At 44.2% G+C, this 20,956-nt stretch overlaps 1 protein-coding gene across 20 annotated transcripts in view; it reads left to right on the forward strand.

The window, feature by feature from the left end:
* Positions 1-20,956, forward strand: part of Osbpl6 (oxysterol binding protein-like 6) — a 191,201-nt gene that overhangs the window by 157,779 nt on the left and 12,466 nt on the right. For 10 of the 20 annotated variants that reach the window (XM_087651709.1, XM_087651710.1, XM_087651711.1 and 7 more), the window contains 7 exon segments: positions 2,461-2,594; positions 9,994-10,101; positions 11,961-12,098; positions 17,015-17,102; positions 17,556-17,809; positions 18,743-18,880; positions 19,356-19,419. In XM_087651709.1, the coding sequence (XP_087507835.1) occupies positions 2,461-2,594; positions 9,994-10,101; positions 11,961-12,098; positions 17,015-17,102; positions 17,556-17,809; positions 18,743-18,880; positions 19,356-19,419 (924 nt within the window). 20 annotated transcript variants of the gene reach the window in all.

Consider the following 20,956-nt stretch of genomic DNA (forward strand, 5'->3'; position numbering starts at 1 on the left):
TTGTACACTGACGGCACACCCGGAAGGCTGCTCACAACCACACGGTTCCTCCTGTGTAAGGCCGTTTAAGGCTGAGACACCAGGAGTAGATGCTGCCAGACTCATCCTTGAACTGGCGAAACCTTGTGCCTGTTAGACTGCCCTTGCCAGAGCATCCCAGGCCAACTGAGTTTTGAGGGCTAGGAAGTCAGTCACACTCTTGAGTCTCCACTGTGTATTAAGTGATCAGTAAGAACATTAAACATGGTAGGTTTAACAAGTATGCTGGGTTGTCGTGTGTAGGGAGACCTGAATGCCCACTTGCTATGTGGTATTTATTTAGCTTGCAGTAAATGACATTCATCTTTTGGTTTAAAGGGGCAGTGTCTTGGGTGGTGTCCTTTTTTTTAAATAACCACGAGGGAGACACACCCTGAGTGACTCCTCAGCCCTTTGCACAGCTCATTGTAACGTATTTCACCTGAGGCTGCTGCTGGTCCCTACGTTTGAAAATATCCCTGAAAAGCTGTGTGAGGTGGGACGTGTCCTGCGAAGCCGCTACAGAAACCAATGTGTAGATGTCACTAATTATTGTGAACTTTCCATTTTTCCACCTCGGTTTTAATCTGTTGAAAGTTACTAATTATTATAAACCGATTTCTTTTCCCGTAATACCTAGGACACCCGTTATTGCTTTTCTGCCTTTTCCCTTCCCACTGACAAGTTGGTTCCTCGGTCAAAACTGAAGGCGGTGCTAATGGGTTGTACTGGGAGGCAGGCAATGTAGTTATCTTATAATGTAGCTCCTTATTTGCTTAGAACAAGAAGGGGGCGAACATGGAGAACATACCTGGAAACTTAGCAAATACTGATAATCCTAGACTGCCAGCAAGGTTAGGCTGTGGTTTTTGCTTCCCTCGGCATCCAGATGGACTTACTCTCTTTCACTGTGATGCTCCTGAGATATTTACAACTTGGTCAGATAGCACACCAACTTCATAATCCTAAAACAACCATCCTCTTATGTCTGTATGGATTCGTCGATCCACGCCATCTCCTCCCGCCTTTCGAAGGCGTTCTTCATTGCTCTGTTAAGTTGGAAGCTCATTTTGTGATCGGGGCCGGTGGTATTCCACCGGGCTCAGGTTCATGGGCGGGACTTTTGCTTCTGGGGACAGTTGGCCGCAGTTGGAGAAAGAGACCGCATAGGTGAGCACAGCACAGGGAAGGGATGGGCCTGATAGCAGCCCCAGGGGAGCTTTCTCACAGTCCCCAAGCTGTTTAAATCCTGTGCTGAAACTATGGGTTTTGGTTTTGTTTTCAGAAGACATCCAGATGTTCCACACAAGAGGCACAAAATGTACAGACCCATGCCTTGACTGGACTCTAGAAAGACATTATGAGGCAGGCACCTCAAATCAACAGTGGGATTAATTCCAGCTGTCCAGTTGTCACCTTTCAGCTGGTGGGACACTGCACATGAGTTAATAGGCTGTGTGGTGGGGGTGTGGTTCAGCAGTAGTTGGGAACCTACCTTGCTCAGGCTCTGGCTTCCTCGCAGCACTGCAAAATAAAGACAATTGCCAGCCTTATCTCTGAAAGAGATCATGAACTCTTTAGGTCCCTGACACCTCCCCAGGTCCGCTCCACCCACCTGCCACCTCCCTTAGTTCAGGCCGCTGCTGTGTATGGGTGTGACTACCTCTACATATAACCCCTTTTCAAATAGGGACGTGCCTATATTTGAAGACTTCCCATGCTTTTGAAACACGCAAATTCGACCTCTTGTGGTTCAGACCACAAGACTGTCTCAGATTGTACCGAGCTGTTAGCCGTGTAGGAAATGAGGGGAGAGGTGCTGTCTTGGCTGTTGCTTTTAATGGAAGCGCCTCTGAGACGAAGGCATTTATGGCTGAGAAAGCAATGAGGGCGCTGTTTTTAAAGCCAAATCATTTCCCACTGCAAAGAAACAGTCGACACTTCTGGATCCGCTGACTGTTTTATGTTGACAGGATCCGTAAAACGTTCTGTTTGGAGGTGTACGCTCTGTGGAAATAACAATAGTAACTCTTGAGTCACATGATAGCAGAACAGCTCTAAATATTATCACCCAACATGACAAGCAAAACCTGCTTTCTTTTTCCCTCTAGAGATGCGGGTTAATGTCTGAGTATTGATGTTAAGAATTGATGTTGATGTTTTGGATGTTGCTTCCAAACTATGTTGGCTCGGCTGGTATGAAGTATAAAAATTTCCATTTTAATTAATTACAATTGCCATATTTGTTCTGGGTGTAAATGCTCAGATTCTATTTAAGGCTAGTTTTATTTTTTTTTCTACATGCTGGATTTGTTGTTGTTAGACTATAACCTAGTCTTTCTGGAAAGTGCCTGGATATCAGTTAGGATGCACAGACCTTGGCACCCTGCATGGTCCTTGGACTAGGGTGAGTGTTTATCTCTCTCTTCTCTCTCTCCCCAGTGCATTCTCTTCTGAAGTCTGCGTTTAACAGCATAGCTATAGAGAAGGAGAAGCTGAAGCAGATGGTTTCAGAGCAAGATCACAACAAAGGCCACAGCACACAGATGGCCAGGCTCCGACAGTCGCTGTCACAGGTAAACCCACGTGTTTTCGTATGCATGGCCAACAGAAGATGCTAGGCGAAGGATGAGGGGGGGTGGAGGCCAGCGGTGGGGGATGGCGTGTTCCTCTGACATTCTCCCAAGACATTGCAGAGTTAGAATCGAATCTTATTAGTTTTCTCCTCTAAACATGTTGAGGTGAAAAGGAACAGAAGTTGCTGAGTACATATAATTGTTTTTCTGACTACTTGAATTAATGTCTGGGGTCATTGGTCAGCCCCTGATTTTATAAAACGGCAAAAGAAAGCCCACCAAGCATTTATATATACATGACTTACATGTTTAAGGAACATTCCAGAATATATTCAACGCAGTGGTAAATAGAACGAAATCTATTAGGTCTCCCATGCTTTATGTTTTCCCACTCAGATTTTAATCTGTTGGAAGCTACTGATTATGATGAACCTGTTTCTTTTCTGATTTGCACTCCTGGGGTTCTCTTTTGTCTGTTACGCTCCCCGAGTTTTAGCATATATCATATTTTATCTTACTAATAGCTAACGCACCCCCGTATACCTCAGAGTTGAGGTTCCGGTTATCAGTTCTTGAGAGCCGCACACTTCTTCCTCTGTAATAAACCTCCTCTCCAGTCAGTCCTTAAATGCACTCAGTTTGATTCCTTTGAGCATGCAATGCTGTTCTGTGATTTTTTTTCCCGTGTGTGAGAGAACTCAGTGTTTATATAAAATATTGTTCACTTCCTGGTGCCTTGGATCAGAGTGAAGGAGCTGGCAAATCCTGGGTAAGTGGCTCTCCATGTGATCCGATCCTGCTTGATTATCCCTGTAGTCCTTACCAATGAGATGTGAGCTACTGTCAGTGTGGTTTTTGTACCTGATCTGTCAGTGTTTCCGGTATTCAGTCTCCTATAATGAAGTACCAGTATCTATCCTCCACATCCCCAGCAACACAAAACGCTATCAGCTGAGGTACATATTCTGCCTCCAGGGCCGAATCAGGGCCTCGGGAGCATGCGCATCACCACAGCACCTGCCTGGCAGCCGGTAGAGGACTTCGCTCCTAACCTTGCAAAGGTTCTGACATCTGCTCACGTCAATGAATCTGCTCATGTTCCGTGCTCTGTTGACACTAGTTGATCTTCTGAGTCATTGTTGCGAATGCACCCTGAAGCAGAAAGATCAAAATAGTCGTCAAACGAACATGTAGTTTCATCTTGAAGGCATCCAAAATATACCCTAACCCCCAAAGTGTTACAGTGTTTCCTCTTTAGTATATTTGATGATGAAAGCTAGTGGCAGAAATTGAGGCTACAGTGACAACAGTAAGATTTGTTTTCTTGCTTGCCGCTTGCTTGCTTTCGTATGCTTCTTGTTTAGACCAAGAATGGGCTGGAGATCTAGGGGTATACTAGGCTGATCAGATGCTTGCCTGGCATGCACAGAGCCCTAATTTCAACCCCTAGCACCACATAAAACAGGGCAAAAATGCCACATGCTTTATAATGCTAGTGTTTAGGGTGGGGAGGCAGGAAGATCTGGTGCTCAAGGCCTTCCTTGGCTACCTAGTGAGTTTTCCCTTTAGATGGATCTAGAAATGACTAGGAAGAGAGGTCACCGTGATAGAAAACCCTTTGCTCTTTTGTGTATGCACGTAAATGGCTAGGCGTCATGCAAGATGTAGAATATCATAGACCCGGTTCCTCAGGAGCTCATAATCTTGATGTTAAAGTGAGCACTGTGAGGGAATGAAGAAGGATCCAACATTAAGGTGAAGAGTGAAGTAAATCAAGTATGTCAGCTATGTCAAAGGTGTTCACCCTCTGAGCTCAAGTACTCCCACTGAGTTAAAGTACAGCCCATTGAGAACTACACAAGAGGTATACAGATTCCCTCTTGAGAGAGACTTATTTGCCTCTTAAGTCAGGACCTCAGTAGACTTTCCTTGTGTCGTTTGGTTTGGGGTTTAGATTTTCTTTCTAACCCAAGGGCTCAAAAGATTTGAAATTAATGTTGGCCTGTTAAGACTGTTGCACATGGGCCACTGGAGAATCTGATGCTTACACTTGTGTGTCGTGGCTTTTGTCTACATTGACGTGTCTATATATGTACATATGAGCCAGCCAAGCATTCACTGGTCAGTTTGCCATCACGGCTGAGGTGGGAGTCTGTTTTAGAAGCGACAACCTTTGCTTAGGCACAGTTTACTCTTTTTGTAGTGAAGTGATGCTGATGTTTTGAACACTAGAGAATTGGTGAGCCGAGAAATTCTTCCATGGGTAGTCATTAGATGATAACCAGCCCATCGGGGACTACACAAAGGAATACTAGTGCTATCAATGATAAGGAGGGCTTAAAGAATTTAGCTACCAGAAATTAAAAATATTATGGCATTCTGTATATATTAGAAAGATTAGTCAGGTATAGTATTTTGGAAAATGGATAAAATGAAAGCAAAAGCAGTTGGTAAGATTCATTACTTTAGACTCTTATGACAGGTGAGATAATGTTCCCAAATCAAAGAGGTTTCATGGGAGGTGGAAGAAGGACTGAGTTTGTGAGATGCTATGGGGTCAACATGGCTTGACCATCAGCTGGACATTTGACCTAAGTCCTGCTCGACAGAATCGTGATGATGATAATGCTGAATTTTTAGTAAAGCTTCTATATATCATATCAACTCAACAAACTCCAGCACCCTCCAACAGGTGCATGGCTTCTGAAGTAGATGTGATGAGATTCCTCACTACATGCCTGGCAGAAATTATCTTCCTTGAGTAAGTAGGAACTTACAAGACTGGAGAGATCAGATCCTCTTCCTTAATCTATATGGACACAAACACAACATAATTTTTATACCTTTACCTCCGTGAAACATAACTTTCACACCCATGACAAGCATAGATGCTAGACTTAACATGTGTGGGACAGGACATTTTCTTTGCCATCTCTCCCTTATAGATGATCTCGTCAGCTTTCATTTTGTGATCACTAAAAAATCAAATCATGTATTATAAAACTAAGGCTGCTTGGGCATCTTCGATTAACAGAACAGTCAGTCACATATCAGGGTCCACGTGAGCCTGTCTGCAGAATAGTATGCTCCGGTTCTGTTGCCGGTTTGGTTTCTCGGCTCAGAATTTGTTCGCAGCTCGCACTGACGGTAGTGTGAATTGAATCTATATAACTGTGAGCCGCAGCATATGACCATACTCCAGCCAGGGCGACACTAAGTCAACACGCCACAGTCATTAAACGAGTCATTATCTTTGTGCGTTGCTGAGAGGGGGTTGGGGGAGAAGAGAGAGAGAGAGAGAGAGAGAGAGAGAGAGAGAGAGAGAGAGAGAGAGAGAGAGAGAGAGGTTCCTGTATGGCTGCTCAGAGAGGAACTGTAGGCACACTTAGTGCTAGTACCACAGTGCTTCTCCCTGCTGGCCTTGGCCCCTTTTACAAAACAAAGTGGTTTTCTTTCAGGCAGGCCTCTGTGGTTTCTCTTGCTCGGTGGCCTGTGGCCGGCCTCTGTGGTGGGGATCTGTCTAGCTCTGACTTGTTTATTCTCCTTGAGTAAATTCCTAACATTATTTTGTACCCTCTTCTGGTCTGGTTGCCACTGCTCTCTCCATACCTCTGTTCCTCAGTAGCTCCGGTTTCCACGATACCATTAGAATAAGTGGTGCTGGGCCCTGCTGAGGAACACTGGGTCCAGCTTTCACGCACTTGGCTACAGCAGATGTCAAGCATACTGATCATCGGGGCAGAAGGAAGAACCAGCCTGAGGAAGATGGCTGGAACCGGCTGATGCATGTCTGGTTGCTGGCTTGAGTTTACGGAGTCACTCACTTCTAACTCTCTTTGTGCCCTGTAACAAGTCTTGTGTCTACCACTGCATATATATTCTCAAAAAAGTTATCTCTTTCCCATGTTTGCTCCAAATGCCATGTAGGTGATGTCTGTTTGATTTAGAAGGAGGATCTAGTTTAGGTTTGGTTCTGGGTTTGTTAGAGCCTTGAAGTCTTGGACTGGTAAAATGTGTTGTGCTATGCTTAAAAGTAAAATCAAGCTTGTCTTCTCTGACGTGGTGTCAACATATTGGCGACCTGTTCCTGTTATTCGCCATGTAATTCAACACAGATTCCTGATCTTAACAGTTAGCAACAATTTCATGAATTTTACTTTTGAAATTTGGAAAGGTTAAAAGTAAATGCAAAACAGAATTAAGAACCTCCACCATTCATTAATTATCTCAGTAAGGAACGAGCTTAAGATCTTCTATTGGGATGGCACCTGTTTGCCACCTAACTGAGGAGAAAACGGGGGTTTAACACTAAGAAAATTAAAGATGTGGGTTAAAAACATGCCTTTCCGGACCATCCCAATAAATGTCTAAGTAAACTACACACGGTGGGAAAACACCACGGTTGTTTTCCTGGTGGGCAGCCAGGTGCCGGTCCGGTCAGCCCTTGGTATGGAAAGCTCCTACACGCCAATGTAAATACCAGAAAACCCTCCGAGCCGGAACCACTTGACACTCATGGAGGTGAGCACTTGTTCCTCAGGAGCACGGTACAAGATCTCAGCTTGGCATTGTAGCCAAATTTGAAATGAGCGACAGAAGTTACCCAGCACAACCGAGTCACAGCCTGTAGCCAGGACACAGTAATCCCAGGAACTCGAGAGGCAGAGGCAGGAGAATTCCAAGTTTTAAGGTTGCATGGGCTATACAGTGAGACTGTATCTCAAAAGAGAAGTAAAGTGGGGGCAGGAGGACGCAGGCCTGCCGAGAGCTTACCTACTTGGTCTTAAAATCAAGAAAAGCTCATCGGGGTTGGGGATTTAGCTCAGTGGAAGAGCGCTTGCCTAGCGAGCGCAAGGCCCTGGGTTCGGTCCCCAGCTCCGGAAAAAAAAAAAAGAAAAGAAAAGCTCATCTTCCCACGCCCAGAATCTTTCCCCTTATATGCCAGGAAAAGAAAGGGTTACCTTCACATTTAAAAAACCACGTGGCTGGGGATTTAGCTCAGTGGTAGAGCGCTTACCTAGGAAGCGCAAGGCCCTGGGTTCGGTCCCCAGCTCGGGAAAAAAAGGACCAAAAAAAAAAAAAAAAGAAATATTTTGGGCTGGAGAGATGGCTCAGAGGTTAAGAGCACTGACTGCTCTTCCAGAGGTCCTGAGTTCAATCCCCAGCAACCACATGGTGGCTCACAACCATCTGTCATGGGATCTGATGCCCTCTTCTGGTGTGTCTGAAGACAGCAACAGTGTGCTCACATACAGGAAATAATTAAATAAATAAATCTTTAAAAAAAAAAACCATGTGAACCATTTTAACAGCTCACTCAGCTCTCTTACTACTGATGTTACTGCTTAAGGCTTCCTTGTGTGTCCTTTCACGTGTCTGTAGGCAGGGTCACATTTAATGGAAATTGACTAAGGTGGGAGTTTCCGTGAGCTCTTGGTATTGTTAAATATTCAGAGTAAGTGCTCGAACAATATCCCTTGTTAACGCCAAACGTGTTTTATAACATTCCTCCCCTCAAGAAGAGCATTACCTACTCTTGTGATTTCATGGGGATTTGATCCATGAACCTGTTCCAGTGTCAACAGAAGGTGTGGTCATTTTAAAAAAGAACGAATGGTCAAGATTTATGTGAAAACCTCAGGTCAAGACTGACTCTGCCAGTCAGCTCATCAGATGAGAGCCCTCCCATTTACACATGGCAAGGTAGATTCGGCCCGAATATTTCAGTAACTGCATATACTTATGGGCAAAGACAATGACCACGTAAATAACCGGTAAGCTAGCCACACTGGATCAGCTTGAACTAACCTTTTTTCCCCAAATGTTTTGTGAGATTTTGCTCCTATTAAAAATGCTCTGAGGAGGCTGGAGAGATGGCTCAGCAGCTAAGAGCACAGGCTGTTCTTCCAGAGGTCCTGAGTTTAGCACCCACATGGTGGCTCACAGCCATATAGAATGTGATCTGATACTCTCTTCTGTATGATGCCCTCATCTGTCACGCAGGCATATGTGCAAATAGAGAATTCATATGCATTAAGTAGATTAGTAAATACTTCTTTTTAAATGATCTAAGCACTTATACCAGATGACAAGGTATTAGAATTTTTCCTTTTAGCTACATGGTTTATTTACTCACATCTCTTGCTTATGGTTTCCTAGGTAACCAGACATTTCCTCCTCTTCCTACATACAATGCTGTTGAATTAATATTAACCTTCAAACTACCCATTCTTGTCATACCAGATCCAACGTGTTGCTTACTATATCATACAAACTTGTTCTAAAGGCTTTAAACAGAAGGTGGCCAATGCCCTTTAATTGGTATACATTGTCTACTCTTAGAATACCATGTCCATTTAGAAATTCCTGCTTTCAACAGGAAGCCAGGGGGTTGACTGTTCTTGCACAGGCCTTGTCCTCACAGAGCCATTCTACCAAAAGCTTGATAGAATTCCACTGAGCTGACTCCTGACACAGAAATGGACTGTATCCCCATGCATCAGTGTGGAGGGCAGAAGGCTCCCTGGGCTTCACACTCAGGAGCGTGAGAAGGGGCACGCTTAAGGAAAGCTGTTCCGTTCTTGTATCAGACGCAGTCGATGCATGTGGGAGGCTATGCAAATGGTGTTCTGTGGATGATAATTTCTGGGGTATTCAAAGTACCGTGATGGAGGTAAACGCAGAGTCCGTTGCTGTTGGACTTATGTTCTTAGTATGGTTGTTTGTGTCCGTACTGTTTGGCCGAAGCACCTTGTAAGTTGCTTTTGTTGGTTCCACTGTATTTCCAAGAGGATTAATTATGAGCTCCTGAAAAAAAAAAAACAGCTGTTTCCTTTCGTCAAATTGTACTGAAAGATAATTTTCTACACTAAAGCCAGTTCATTAATTATCCCAAGTATTTTTGAGATGATGACTTTGAAATGAACCCTAAACTTTAGAGAATAGACAAAAGGAAAATATAAAAGAATCTTATCATATCATTATTTATATTATCGTATGTTATATATTATTATATATCAGATATACAATATATAAGAGATATTATATATAATCATATCATCCCAGGCTGCACAAAGTAATATATATGTGGTGGTAGACTGGTCTTGGATGTAATGGATCTGCCTCTAAGGAGGAGAAAAAATCCATCGGTCATTGTTATGAAGCCCATTAAATATTTCAGTGCACTAACCTACTTAAACAGTGGCCTTATAGTACAAAACAATTAGTATCATAACCCTGAGCCATTTATTTCCTTCTTAACCTTCATGGTCCGGTGCACGGTAAGACCCCCAGAATCAGAGAACTTCTCAGAATTTGCTGTCTCGAGTTGTCCCTTGTATCTGCTTGTAACACTTGCTTATCGATGTGCAGTTACAGTTGTGGTTTCTGTTACTTTAAGGCACTTAACCAGAACGCTGAGCTCCGGAGTCGACTGAACAGAATACACTCGGAGTCTACCATTTGTGATCACGTTGTCAGTGTAAATATTATCCCTAGCCCTGATGAGGTAAGGGCCATTATTAGTGGATATGGAGTTCCTTTTCTATGGCCTCTAAGTTACTGCATATGTTTTCCTATTGTAATCAGTTATTTTCTGTTAATAATATTCTCTCTATGTGTTAGAGACAGCTCAGTAGTCTTTGAAGTAAAAAGACGTAGGTGAACTTGATATCATTTATTCTCGGTGGTTACTATCTCTCTTGTTTATTTCTATGTTCACCTGACATCGTCAAATAATTTATATATCTATCCCAGCTGGTTAATTTTTACGTCCGTCTTGTCCTTCATTTAACATATTCATTATCAGCAAACATCTGATGAAATGTTGAAAGACATTTCAGCTGAGAAATTGTCACATAAAAAACTGCTTAAAAGCTTTCTTTGGAGGGAGTTGTGTAGGGAAAGAAGCTACCTGTTCTTGCTAAAATCAAAGCTAAGGGTACTGCAAGGCCCCTTCACGATGAATGACACAGACAACGAAAGCCAACAGGGACTGGAAGTGTGGCTCAGTGGTAGGCTGCTTGTCTGGCTCACTACCAGAGGGCCTGGGTTTAGCTAACGGATGTGAAGCAAATGCTCACGGTGTGCACTGAGCAGTTCACATCACATCACGCTGTCATAAGTCACTCTCAACACCCTCCACAGTGCTACTCATAGTTTATATTGAAGAAACGGCATGGAAATAGGAAAACGTTAGGAATGCAGGCTAAAATGCATGTGCGCTTTTGTCGAGTTGCTGATTAATGCTCTCGAGCTTTGCACACAGCAATGGATCTAACGAAAGGAGAGTCTAAACTAAGGCTAAGGCCGTGTTTGCACAGGAGTCGTAATATTTTACTCTGAGTCAGTCTCGTGTTCTGCTTGAAATAACCCAAGGCATCTTACCTTTGGCTGAAGTTGCCCATTCTTCTTTGGGGTCCCGATGAACTGGAATCACACGTATATACACTCGATTGCTCAGAATCTAGGAATACTTCTAAAATTTACCACTTAGAAAGCATTTAGCGCCAGCAAGGTGAGTCAGCAAGTCAAGGAGGGCACCAAGCCTGACGGGCTAAGTTCAGTCCCGGGGAGCCGCAGAGCGGAAGAAGAGTGGACTGCTGCTGCAGGCTGTCCTCAGACCCCCCCCACCATGCACATGTGTGCGTGCCCCATACGTACACCCAATACATAATTGAAAATTTTAAAATTACTTTATAATCCTTAATTGGACTCTTCAACCTGAAAAGTGAATTGGAATGTATATAGTTTATTCTTAAATTTTTTTCTCTAATAAAGTTTGGACCATTGCACTTATAAACAATATTTTACTTGAAATGACATTCAGTAGTCTAGACACATTTCATTGGTTTAAAATTCATGATTTAACTGGAAATTTAATTATATATAATCCTATTTCAGAAATGAATCTTATAAATTATCTGTTTAGTAGCCTCTAGAAGTTTCTATAAATACTTCTTGAGGCGTACTTTACTGCTTAGTCCATGACTGGTAATGACAGGCCTAAGACTACAGTCAGTTTACATTTTTTTTTCTTTTCTTTTTTTCGGAGCTGGGGACGGAACCCAGGGCCTTGCGCTTCCTAGGCAAGCGCTCTACCACTGAGCTAAATCCCCAACCCCGTCGGTTTACATTTTTAATGGAGGTTTTACCTGTTAAATTCCATTTGACATCGAGTTGTAACATCACCCACCGTCTTTCATCTCTGCCTTTCGGAGTCTGTAGACGCGGCAGATGGGATTGTGCATGGTGGCAAGTGAAACTGTCACTAGTGTTAACAGACAGTTTGGCAGTCTCTAGAAATCTAATTCATGTGGCGGAATAGCAATGCTATGTGACTCTGTCGTCTGCTCCTCTCTCCTGTAGCCTGGTGAGCAGATCCACGCCAACCTCCCCCTGTCACAGCAGGTGGTCAACGAGAGCCGCCTCTCCATGTCGGAATCCGTGTCAGAGTTCTTCGATGCCCAAGAGGTGCTCCTGTCTGCGAGTTCATCGGAGAATGAGGTGGGTTCCTGGCTGTGTCCGTCTCATCTGCTTGCAACTGTGGGCAAGCCCATAAGACTCTGGGACTCTGAGCCATCCTGTGGGTTTATGTCACAGGAAGATGCTCACATTAAAAGCAGCACCAAAAGTGTGTAAGCCATGGTGCTTCCCGTTCCCTAGGCACATGAAAGCATTTCTGGGCTGAAACTCTGGGCTCTTGACTTGGATGAATAAAGGGAAATGATCAAACATATGTACCAAACCAGTGGTAACTGAGGTCATTGCAGGGGGCCGTTTGGTAAGGCGGAAAGGATGTGAGAATTAGAAAACCACTTTCTGTTGGGTGATTTAATAATTCTGTAAGACAAATCTGAACACATCCCAGTCCCCAGTATTCTTAGAATAACAGTTTATCTGTCACACAAAAATGCTAATAATCTGACCTCTGTACTCAGGTGTAGCTTCGTGTTCCTTTGTGTTCTAGATCCTTCCAGCAGCCAAAGGAGTGATCCCTGGAGTTGTCAGTTTGCTAAAGACACCGTATTGTCTCTTGTTATAACAAAGAGAAGTAGTCTTTCAAGTGACCCACACTGGAAAGAACTGGACTGCGTACCTCCCCTTGTGCCCTGTGTTTTAGAGGTTTTCAGAAAAACAACTGCTTTAGTCCCATCTTCTTCCTTTACCACAATACTCAGAACTAGGCCAAGAAATAAACTCAAATGATAGTCACCATCATGTTCTCAGAGTTGTCACTTCCTCTTCTGTTAAGGGCTTGCTCCTGGATCAGTCTAACCTGCTCCAGTCTCTTAAGCGTCTTAAGTGAGAACCATCTAGAAAGCTCCTCCAGCCTTCACACTAACACACTTGGCAAGCTCACCCCATGAGTCCAGCATTGGTGTGTGAACTCCGGTCACAGCGGCAGAGTACATGCAGCTGTGTTCTATGCTGCCATGGCCAGCGGAGACAGGGTCCTCTGCACTTGGCACCCATGCTGTCTGGAGAGTTTCTCCCAGAAATATGGATGCTAGCTTCTCCCACATGTACAGTCTGATTCCTTCCTCAGAAGCCACCTTGATAGCTAGCCTGCCTGCAGTGAAGTGTTGTTTCCCTCTCTCCCCTAGCCCTCAGGATGCCTTGTTTCTTTTTCCCTCCCAGCTAGCACTCCCCAACATAGTTTGTTTCCTCTATTTCACCTGTCGTGCCTTGTTTCTTTTTCCCTCCCAGCTAGCACTCCCCAACATAGTTTGTTTCCTCTATTTCACCTGTCGTTTGTGTGTTTCCACCTCTAAAATGCAAACCCCACAATAGAGACGTCACCGTTTTGTCTCTAGAACAGTCCAGCGAAGTCACTAAGTCTTTGCTAACTGAATGAAGGGAGGTGTTCTTTCGGGCCATTCACCCACAATGCTTCTGAGAGGTGTTCACACCAAAATTTACCTGACTGGGGATATGGTAGCAACCAGTGCATTTACTTAACCAGTCCTCAGAACCTTTTCAGAAAATTGTCTACTAAAAGCTACATCATTTTTTTTTAAAATAAAAGATGGCCATACTTTCCAGAATGATCTACCAGCCTAGTGTCTGCTTTAAGACTTGTGTCTGCAGGGACGTACCTAATCGCATTTAGAAAAGGAGTTCCTGATTTATTTTTGAACCCTGAAGTTCGGAACCAAAATATTTGGCTCCAGCACTTTTAGTTCTCAGGGAAGATGCAGGCCTTGGTAACGGCCCAGGATCTTGGTCTGTGTGTAGGACATGTGAGAGGACCACAGTAAACAGCCCAGCCCCCAATGCTGCCACACACAAACGTGGGATGTACGTACTTCTGACTCATGTCCATGGTCACTGCAGAATTCTACACGAAAGATAATGTACCATTTATGGCACAGTAGTTTAGGAGAAATCAGAAACCGAACAGTGTGCTTAAGCATGGCAGTTTCCTTAACAAATGCTAACAATGAACAAGATTGCAATATACATTTAATTCTGGTCGGCACTTGTCTCCTTGGCTGCAATTAAGTGAGATTAGCCTCTTTTAATGCAGCGGTTCTCCACCTGTGAGTCTCAACCCCTTTGGGGGTTGAACCACCCTTTAACAGGGGTCCCATATAGATATCCTGCATATTGGATATTTACATTAAGATTCATAATAGAGCAAAATTATAGTTATGAAGTAGCAGGGACAGTAATTTGGGAGGTTGCCACAACATGAGGAAGTGTATTAAAGGGCCGCAGTGTTAGGAAGGTTGAGAACCACTGTTTTAGAGAAATTGGGAGGAAGAGATTGATTTGCCTCTTTTTCCCTACAAGCTAATGAGCTCAGCTTCCCCGGGCCCAGTCACGTTCCCCCTGGCTCTCTTGCAGCCTGTGAGAACCGTGGAGACCAAGTAAAGGGCAAACACATGATTCAAAAAAATATTTTTTCCTCAATTTGCCATGTCTATAAACCTATATGCAAAAGCAAAAATCCTATTACCTTAACCCATATGTACAGTCCTGTGAGGGTATCATCTGAAATATATGAACTCTGTAAGCGAATATGTCAACTCTTTTCAGCCCTGATATTTAGTTACTGTGTGTGTGTGTGTGTGTGTGTGTGTGTGTGTGTGTGTGTGTGTGTGTGTGTTCTTGTATGTGCATGACTTTGGGTGTTTCTTTGTATGCATACACATGTATGTATAGAAGCCAGAGATCAACTTCCAGTATCTTCTTCACTTTCTCTCCATCTCAGTTTTTGAGACGCATTCTCCCCCTGAGCCCTGGTGTTAATTGACTTCGTTAGGCTGCCTGAGGACTCTGTCTCCTCTCCCCCATTTCAGCTACATGCACCACATCCAGTTTTTACATGGATGCTAGGAATCTGATTTCAGGTCCTGTATGCTTGTACAACAAGCACTCCGCTGACAGATCGGCCCTTCAACCCTAAAAGTCATCAACAAATATGGAAATATGTAAAAATTAAAAATGAATTAAAATATTTTAGCAGTACCGGAGATCAAGCCCAGAGCCTTATGTGTGCTAGGTACAAACTCTCTACCACTCAGCTGTGCCCTCCGCCCCCCGATAGTTCTTATTTTATTTAAATTTAAAACTTTGAGTAGCAAAATGTTGGCACAAGCACGTTTTAAAAAAGAGAAGTTGCAAACCAGGAATTGCAGTGCATAAGATAACAGAAACATGTTGAGAGACAAGCAGGTTTACAAAGAGCATACCCGAACATTGTCTGTATTGGAGGCACCTGCGTGCTGGTTCGTCTCTGTGTGTCATCAGTGAGCATCGAAGGCGCTGGCCTTCCCAACACAGATGAAGAGCTTCATCTCTTGTAAGGCAAGATGTGTTCAGGACACTGCAGAACTAGAGACCCAGACATGCTGAGCATAACCGCAATCCCAGCATTTGGGAAGCACAGGTAGGAGGCTCACCGCAAGTGGTCCAGCTTGTTCTGCATAATGAATTCTGGGCTAGCCAGAGCTATGTAGAAAGACCCTCAAGGCACCAAAACGAATGGTCAAACCAACCCCAATCCTCTTTGCTAGTAGTGAAGAAACATGCAGCATGTGTCTAAGTTGGGGGGATGAGGCCTACCTGAATGGTCCTGTAGGTGATGGCAGTGCAGTTGACTTTTAAAATCGGTTTGCCCTCCCTCTTGGACTTGCTAATATTTTTACAGGAGGGATGTTTTGGTTTTAAATACCACCGTTTTCACTTTGAAGACGGTAAAGAGCGTTGTTTTCCTGTCTGAAGTTGAGGCCTTGGCTTCCCAATTCCTAACTGTCCCAGTGCTCTTACTTAACTGCCTGGATTCTGTACATCACATTGCTCCTTAATTTAATTTTGCCCTCAGTTGGGGTTTCACTTTAGGTTTTTGTTCACTTATTTCCGCAGTATTGAGGATTGAACTATGGCTTACGCACACTAGGTAGACCGCCCACCACTGAGCTGTAGCCCTACACCCCGCTGCTTTCATGGTTGCTCCATTAGTTTTTCTCGGGAAGAGAATGACTTCATGTTTGATCTCTCGCCATCCTCCTACAAGTTGTCAGGCACTAGGCTACTAGGACTTGTTACTGGAACCTGTGTAGCATCTGCTCATCTCAGCTCCCTAAAGGAAGCTGTAAGCATCTTGTGGATAACTTAAGTCTGACTCTGTGTGGACTTCCTTGCAGCTTCTTGGATTTTAACGACCCTTCAGGTTGTCCGAAAAACCTATCGTCACCACCGTGCCTTCTTCTTGTCTCCCTGCGCTTGGCCACAGACACTCTTAACTTCCCAGCAGTCCTTGGGAATGTCTCCCTAATTGTTCTTACCTGTGCCTCTCCCTCCTTCCTGTGGTGCTTCTCTGTCTCATAGTGACTGGGCAACTCCTGTTCTTTCTTTGACATCTCCCACACCCTCTGCTCAGTAGCACTACTCTGGGCAGCCTATCTGGAATCCTCTGGGTAGAGGCCCATGCTTTCCTTCATGTATATGTGTGTGCACTGTGTTTTCCTGAATTAAGCATAACCACCTCCACCCCACCCCCAGCTTCCCAGCTTGGCTAAGATGAGAGCTATTTTTTGTTTTGGATTGGTTTTTGCTTTTTTGTTTTTTCGAGAAAAGTTTCTCTGTGTAGCCCCAGCTGTCCTAGAACTAGCTTTGTAGACCAGGCTGGCCTCAAAGTCAGAGATCCTCCTGCCTCTGCCTCCCAAGCGCTGGAATGAAAGGCGTGTGACGCTGCCACCGAGGAGCTACTTCAAAGCAGAGGTTCCTCTCTAGCATCCTGTAGAAGTCACCCAGGTATTCTTTGAACATATCCAAGTAGACTTTCCCTGAGATATCTGCTGCTCATCTGAATAAGAGTTTGCTACTTTTAACCCTCTGGTGATCTGAGCTCTTGAGGCAAGAGTCCTAAGAAGCTCTCTCACCACCTCCTGGCCCTTCCTTCCTTCCTTCCTTAGGCTTCCGATGACGAGTCCTACATCAGCGACGTGAGTGACAACATATCTGAGGACAACACCAGTGTCGCCGACAACATTTCTCGGCAAAGTATGCATCGTTTGAGTGACCAGGTTGATCTATCTGTGGGCCACATTCTAACCGTGGTGAATGGGTAGCCAGCCATCCCCTCCTTCCCCTCAGCAGTTATTCATAGCTTCTCTTTTGCATAATCTATCCAGGTGGCAATTATAAAATCTGCTGGGTATGTGGTTAAAGGTTTACCTCTGATTATGAAAAATCCCTCCTCTGAAATACGCACTCACACACACACACAGGACTTTGCTTTCTTAAATAGTATTTGAGTACATTTGAAACTTTGCTTAAAATCCTACCCTGACGCTTTGAGCACTTGTTCTCAAATTTATATAGAAATCATCCTGTGTGTTAATGTGATTAGCTGTATTACAGTCAGAATCCCATGAAAGAGTTCTCTCTTCTGCTCTGATGTTACGTAGCCAGAATGGGGGAGCATCACTCTCTCTACTCTTCTTCCTCTCCCAGTCCTGAATGGGGAGCTCACAGGAGGCGCCTTCCGCAATGGCCGTCGAACCTGCCTGCCTGCTCCTTGCCCGGACACTAGTAACATTAACCTGTGGAATATCTTGAGGAACAACATTGGCAAAGACCTGTCCAAAGTCTCCATGCCCGTGGAGCTCAACGAGCCACTCAACACTCTGCAGCACCTCTGTGAGGAAATGGAGTACAGTGAGCTCCTGGACAAAGCCTCGGAGACCGACGACCCCTATGAGAGGATGGTATGGTAACAAAGAACAGGGCAGCGCCCCCTAGAGGACATGAGCTGACACAACCATCGTGTGGACAGCCTTGTTCATAGGACATTCGCACAGTATAGGTTTAGAGAAGATTTGATCTGCTCGAATGACTAAGCAAAGCCGGGAACTTCTAGACACTCTTCTTGGAAGCTACTCGTGTTGTGAGGTTTCCACAGCCTGTTCTCCCGCAGGGGTGCTCAGCCCTTGGTTTTGCCGGATGGAGTCAATTTACAAATGTGTTGGGCTTCATTCAGAGCTATCCTGAGGTGCATATTGACCTTGAGCTGAGTGGGCGTACCTGCTGGCCTAGAGCGTTCCCTAAAGTTTGTCAAAAATATCCTACTCCTTAGAGGTTAAAGCATGCTGGGCCTTGCTTTGTCAGCTCATCTTGAGTGCCAGGAGAGCCCATCTGTTCGGGAGCACAGCCCTGAGAAATCAACTTGCTGTTGCTACTTTATCCTCTATTCCATAAGACTGGAGGACTTGACCTCTGCTCTAACCAGCACCAGCAGCTACTCCTGCATGCCTGCGAAATGGCTTGCAGGCTGGCCTTCGGAACCTCTGAGCTCTCAGTTATTCAGGAAATCGGGTGGACACATGAGTGTAGAGGACGTGGCTTCAGTTGCCTGACGGTTCTCACAGGAGTAGTTTAACTTAGCCCTACCAGTGTATTGATAAAGATCCAAATAACTGAAAACACAAGCAGCATCACGTCAGCAGACCCTCCCTCCCTGCACACACACACACACACACACACACACACACACACACACACACACAGAGAGAGAGAGAGAGAGAGAGAGAGAGAGAGAGAGAGAGAGAGAGACAGACGGATGTACACAGTCCGTAGAAGTCGAGGCAAGCAGACTTGGGGTGGTCCCTCCTACATTGCGATTCTTTCCTGTGACCTTGCAGGTTCTCGTCGCTGCCTTTGCAGTCTCAGGGTACTGTTCCACCTACTTCAGAGCAGGAAGTAAGCCGTTCAATCCGGTCCTGGGGGAGACCTATGAGTGCATAAGAGAAGATAAGGGGTTTCGGTTCTTCTCGGAACAAGTAAGTGAGGTTGCTGTCCAAGGTAAGAGAGCGGCGCAGTGACAAGGCAAGCCTTGATAAGTGTGTGTATGGGACAGGCTAGTTTACCAGTTAACAGAAAACACACACATTCAACTGCACCCTCGTCCCCTCGAAGTGTGTGTAAGCTCTCTGCGTTTAAGCATGATGATAAATATTAACGGCTTACACTTTTGAGACGAATTTACTATTGGAACTGGATTCTCTAGTTTTGTTGGGGAAGAAGGATTTTATTTTTTAAAAAACACCATTGATGATCTGGGTATTTGTAATGTATCCTGCAATCCCAGCACTTGGATGGAGGCAGCAAAATCAGGAGTTCAAGGCCAGTCTTAGCTATGCAGGAAGTTTGAGGCCAGTCCAAGCTATGTGAGACCCTGTCACAAACAAACAAAGAAAACATCCTGTATACGAGTTGGAATACTAACATGATTGCCCTTTTTTTTTTAATTTCCAGGTTAGCCATCATCCACCCATTTCTGCCTGTCACTGTGAATCCAAGAACTTTGTGTTTTGGCAAGGTTTGTATTTCAATCAGTTACAATCGAGAGTCAAACAGATAAGCCTGTGGACATTTTCTAGCTACTAAAAGTACACTGTGCTCAGTTTTATCTCTGCCTTGGGAACTCAGAGCCAAGTAGTAAGTGTTAGTAGGGATCAGCCTGAGAAATTAAATTTTCCACTTTAATATGAAACTGTGTCGTCTTGGAAATGAGATGCTGAGCCCACGGAGCTCACACACTGTCCATCATACTTCAGAGCTCCATGCTGCCTGTGCAGCCTGGAGCCATCACCTTGTCTCACGGTGCCATGCAGGCCTCAGTGCTGTCTGTTGCCCTCTTGCTTCTCCTTAGAATGTGTGCAGAGATTTTAATCCCAAAGGAATGCTCAATGACACCTCTGTCTAGACATCTAGTCAACCCAAACATGTCCTCGAGCATACGTACCAACCCAGATGGACAGCCCTCAGACAAACGCTTTAGACTGAACGCATACCAATAGTTTTCTTTTATCCCACAAGAAATGGAACAGTAAGAGCTGTTTACAGAGGATTGACACTTTATTAGTTCTTATAGGTCATCCAAGGATAATTCCAAGTACATGAGAACAATGCATCTTTTACATGCAAGTATCTTGCACTTTTTATATAAGGGACTGGAGCATCTGCAAACTGTGTGTATAGCACATAGATTTTCTCGAAGAACCTCCTCCCCAAAGGGACAATGGTCTAAACACTGAAGTGACTCACGGTCTTTTGACTCTTTGGAGCGTGCATTTTGAAATGAAGACTCTCTTATTTAAGTCCCGTTGCTGTGGTATAATTTCAGTCTTATCTAAAAGTTTCAAAACCCCCTTAGGAAAGTAAAGAGCTTATCTTCTGACTTGACTATTAAGTGTAAAATAGTTCTTTGTGTGTGGAAGGCACTTCCCTGCTCACAGGAAGCATTATCTTAACTTGAGAGCACACCATGACAGAGAGCTGTAAGTGTACTTTATGACAACGTTAGAAAATAAGTTGGGGTTAGGGATTTAGCTCAGTGGTAGAGTGCTTGCCTAGAAAGTGCAAGGCCCTGGGTTCAGTCCTCAGCTCCGAAAAAAAAGAAAAAGAAAATAAGTAAATTCTTGATTATGACCAAGGGTCAAAAGTCTTATAAGGACAGCTCTAATCATTTTTTCAGTTTATCCAGAGGGAACAGGTGATTATTACAGATTTGCCAGTAGATCTGAGTCTCCATGTGGAAAATGTAAAGCCATCAATGAGAAGGAATGGTGGCCCTCAGGCTATGCCATAGCCAGTGCAGGAGACATGTTCATTAAGTTCATCCCACATGCTCATAAATCTTCTCTATCTGTAGGGAAAGATTTTAGATTACTCATTTTTTTTTATCTTTTGCTATTCTCCTGAGACATATAACTCCTTCATATAGGGAGAAATGTTTTATGAGTCAATTAAATAAATAAAAATACTGCAGTTATTTTTACATTACTTCAGGCCCTGTATGTGTGTGTGCGCATGCGTGTGTGTGTGTGCATGCATGTGTGTATGTGTGTGCATGT

Source organism: Rattus norvegicus, chromosome 3 (assembly GCF_021556685.1).
Source record: "Rattus norvegicus strain SHRSP/BbbUtx chromosome 3, alternate assembly SHRSP_T2T, whole genome shotgun sequence".
In the NCBI taxonomy this organism is placed as follows: domain Eukaryota; kingdom Metazoa; phylum Chordata; class Mammalia; order Rodentia; family Muridae; genus Rattus; species Rattus norvegicus.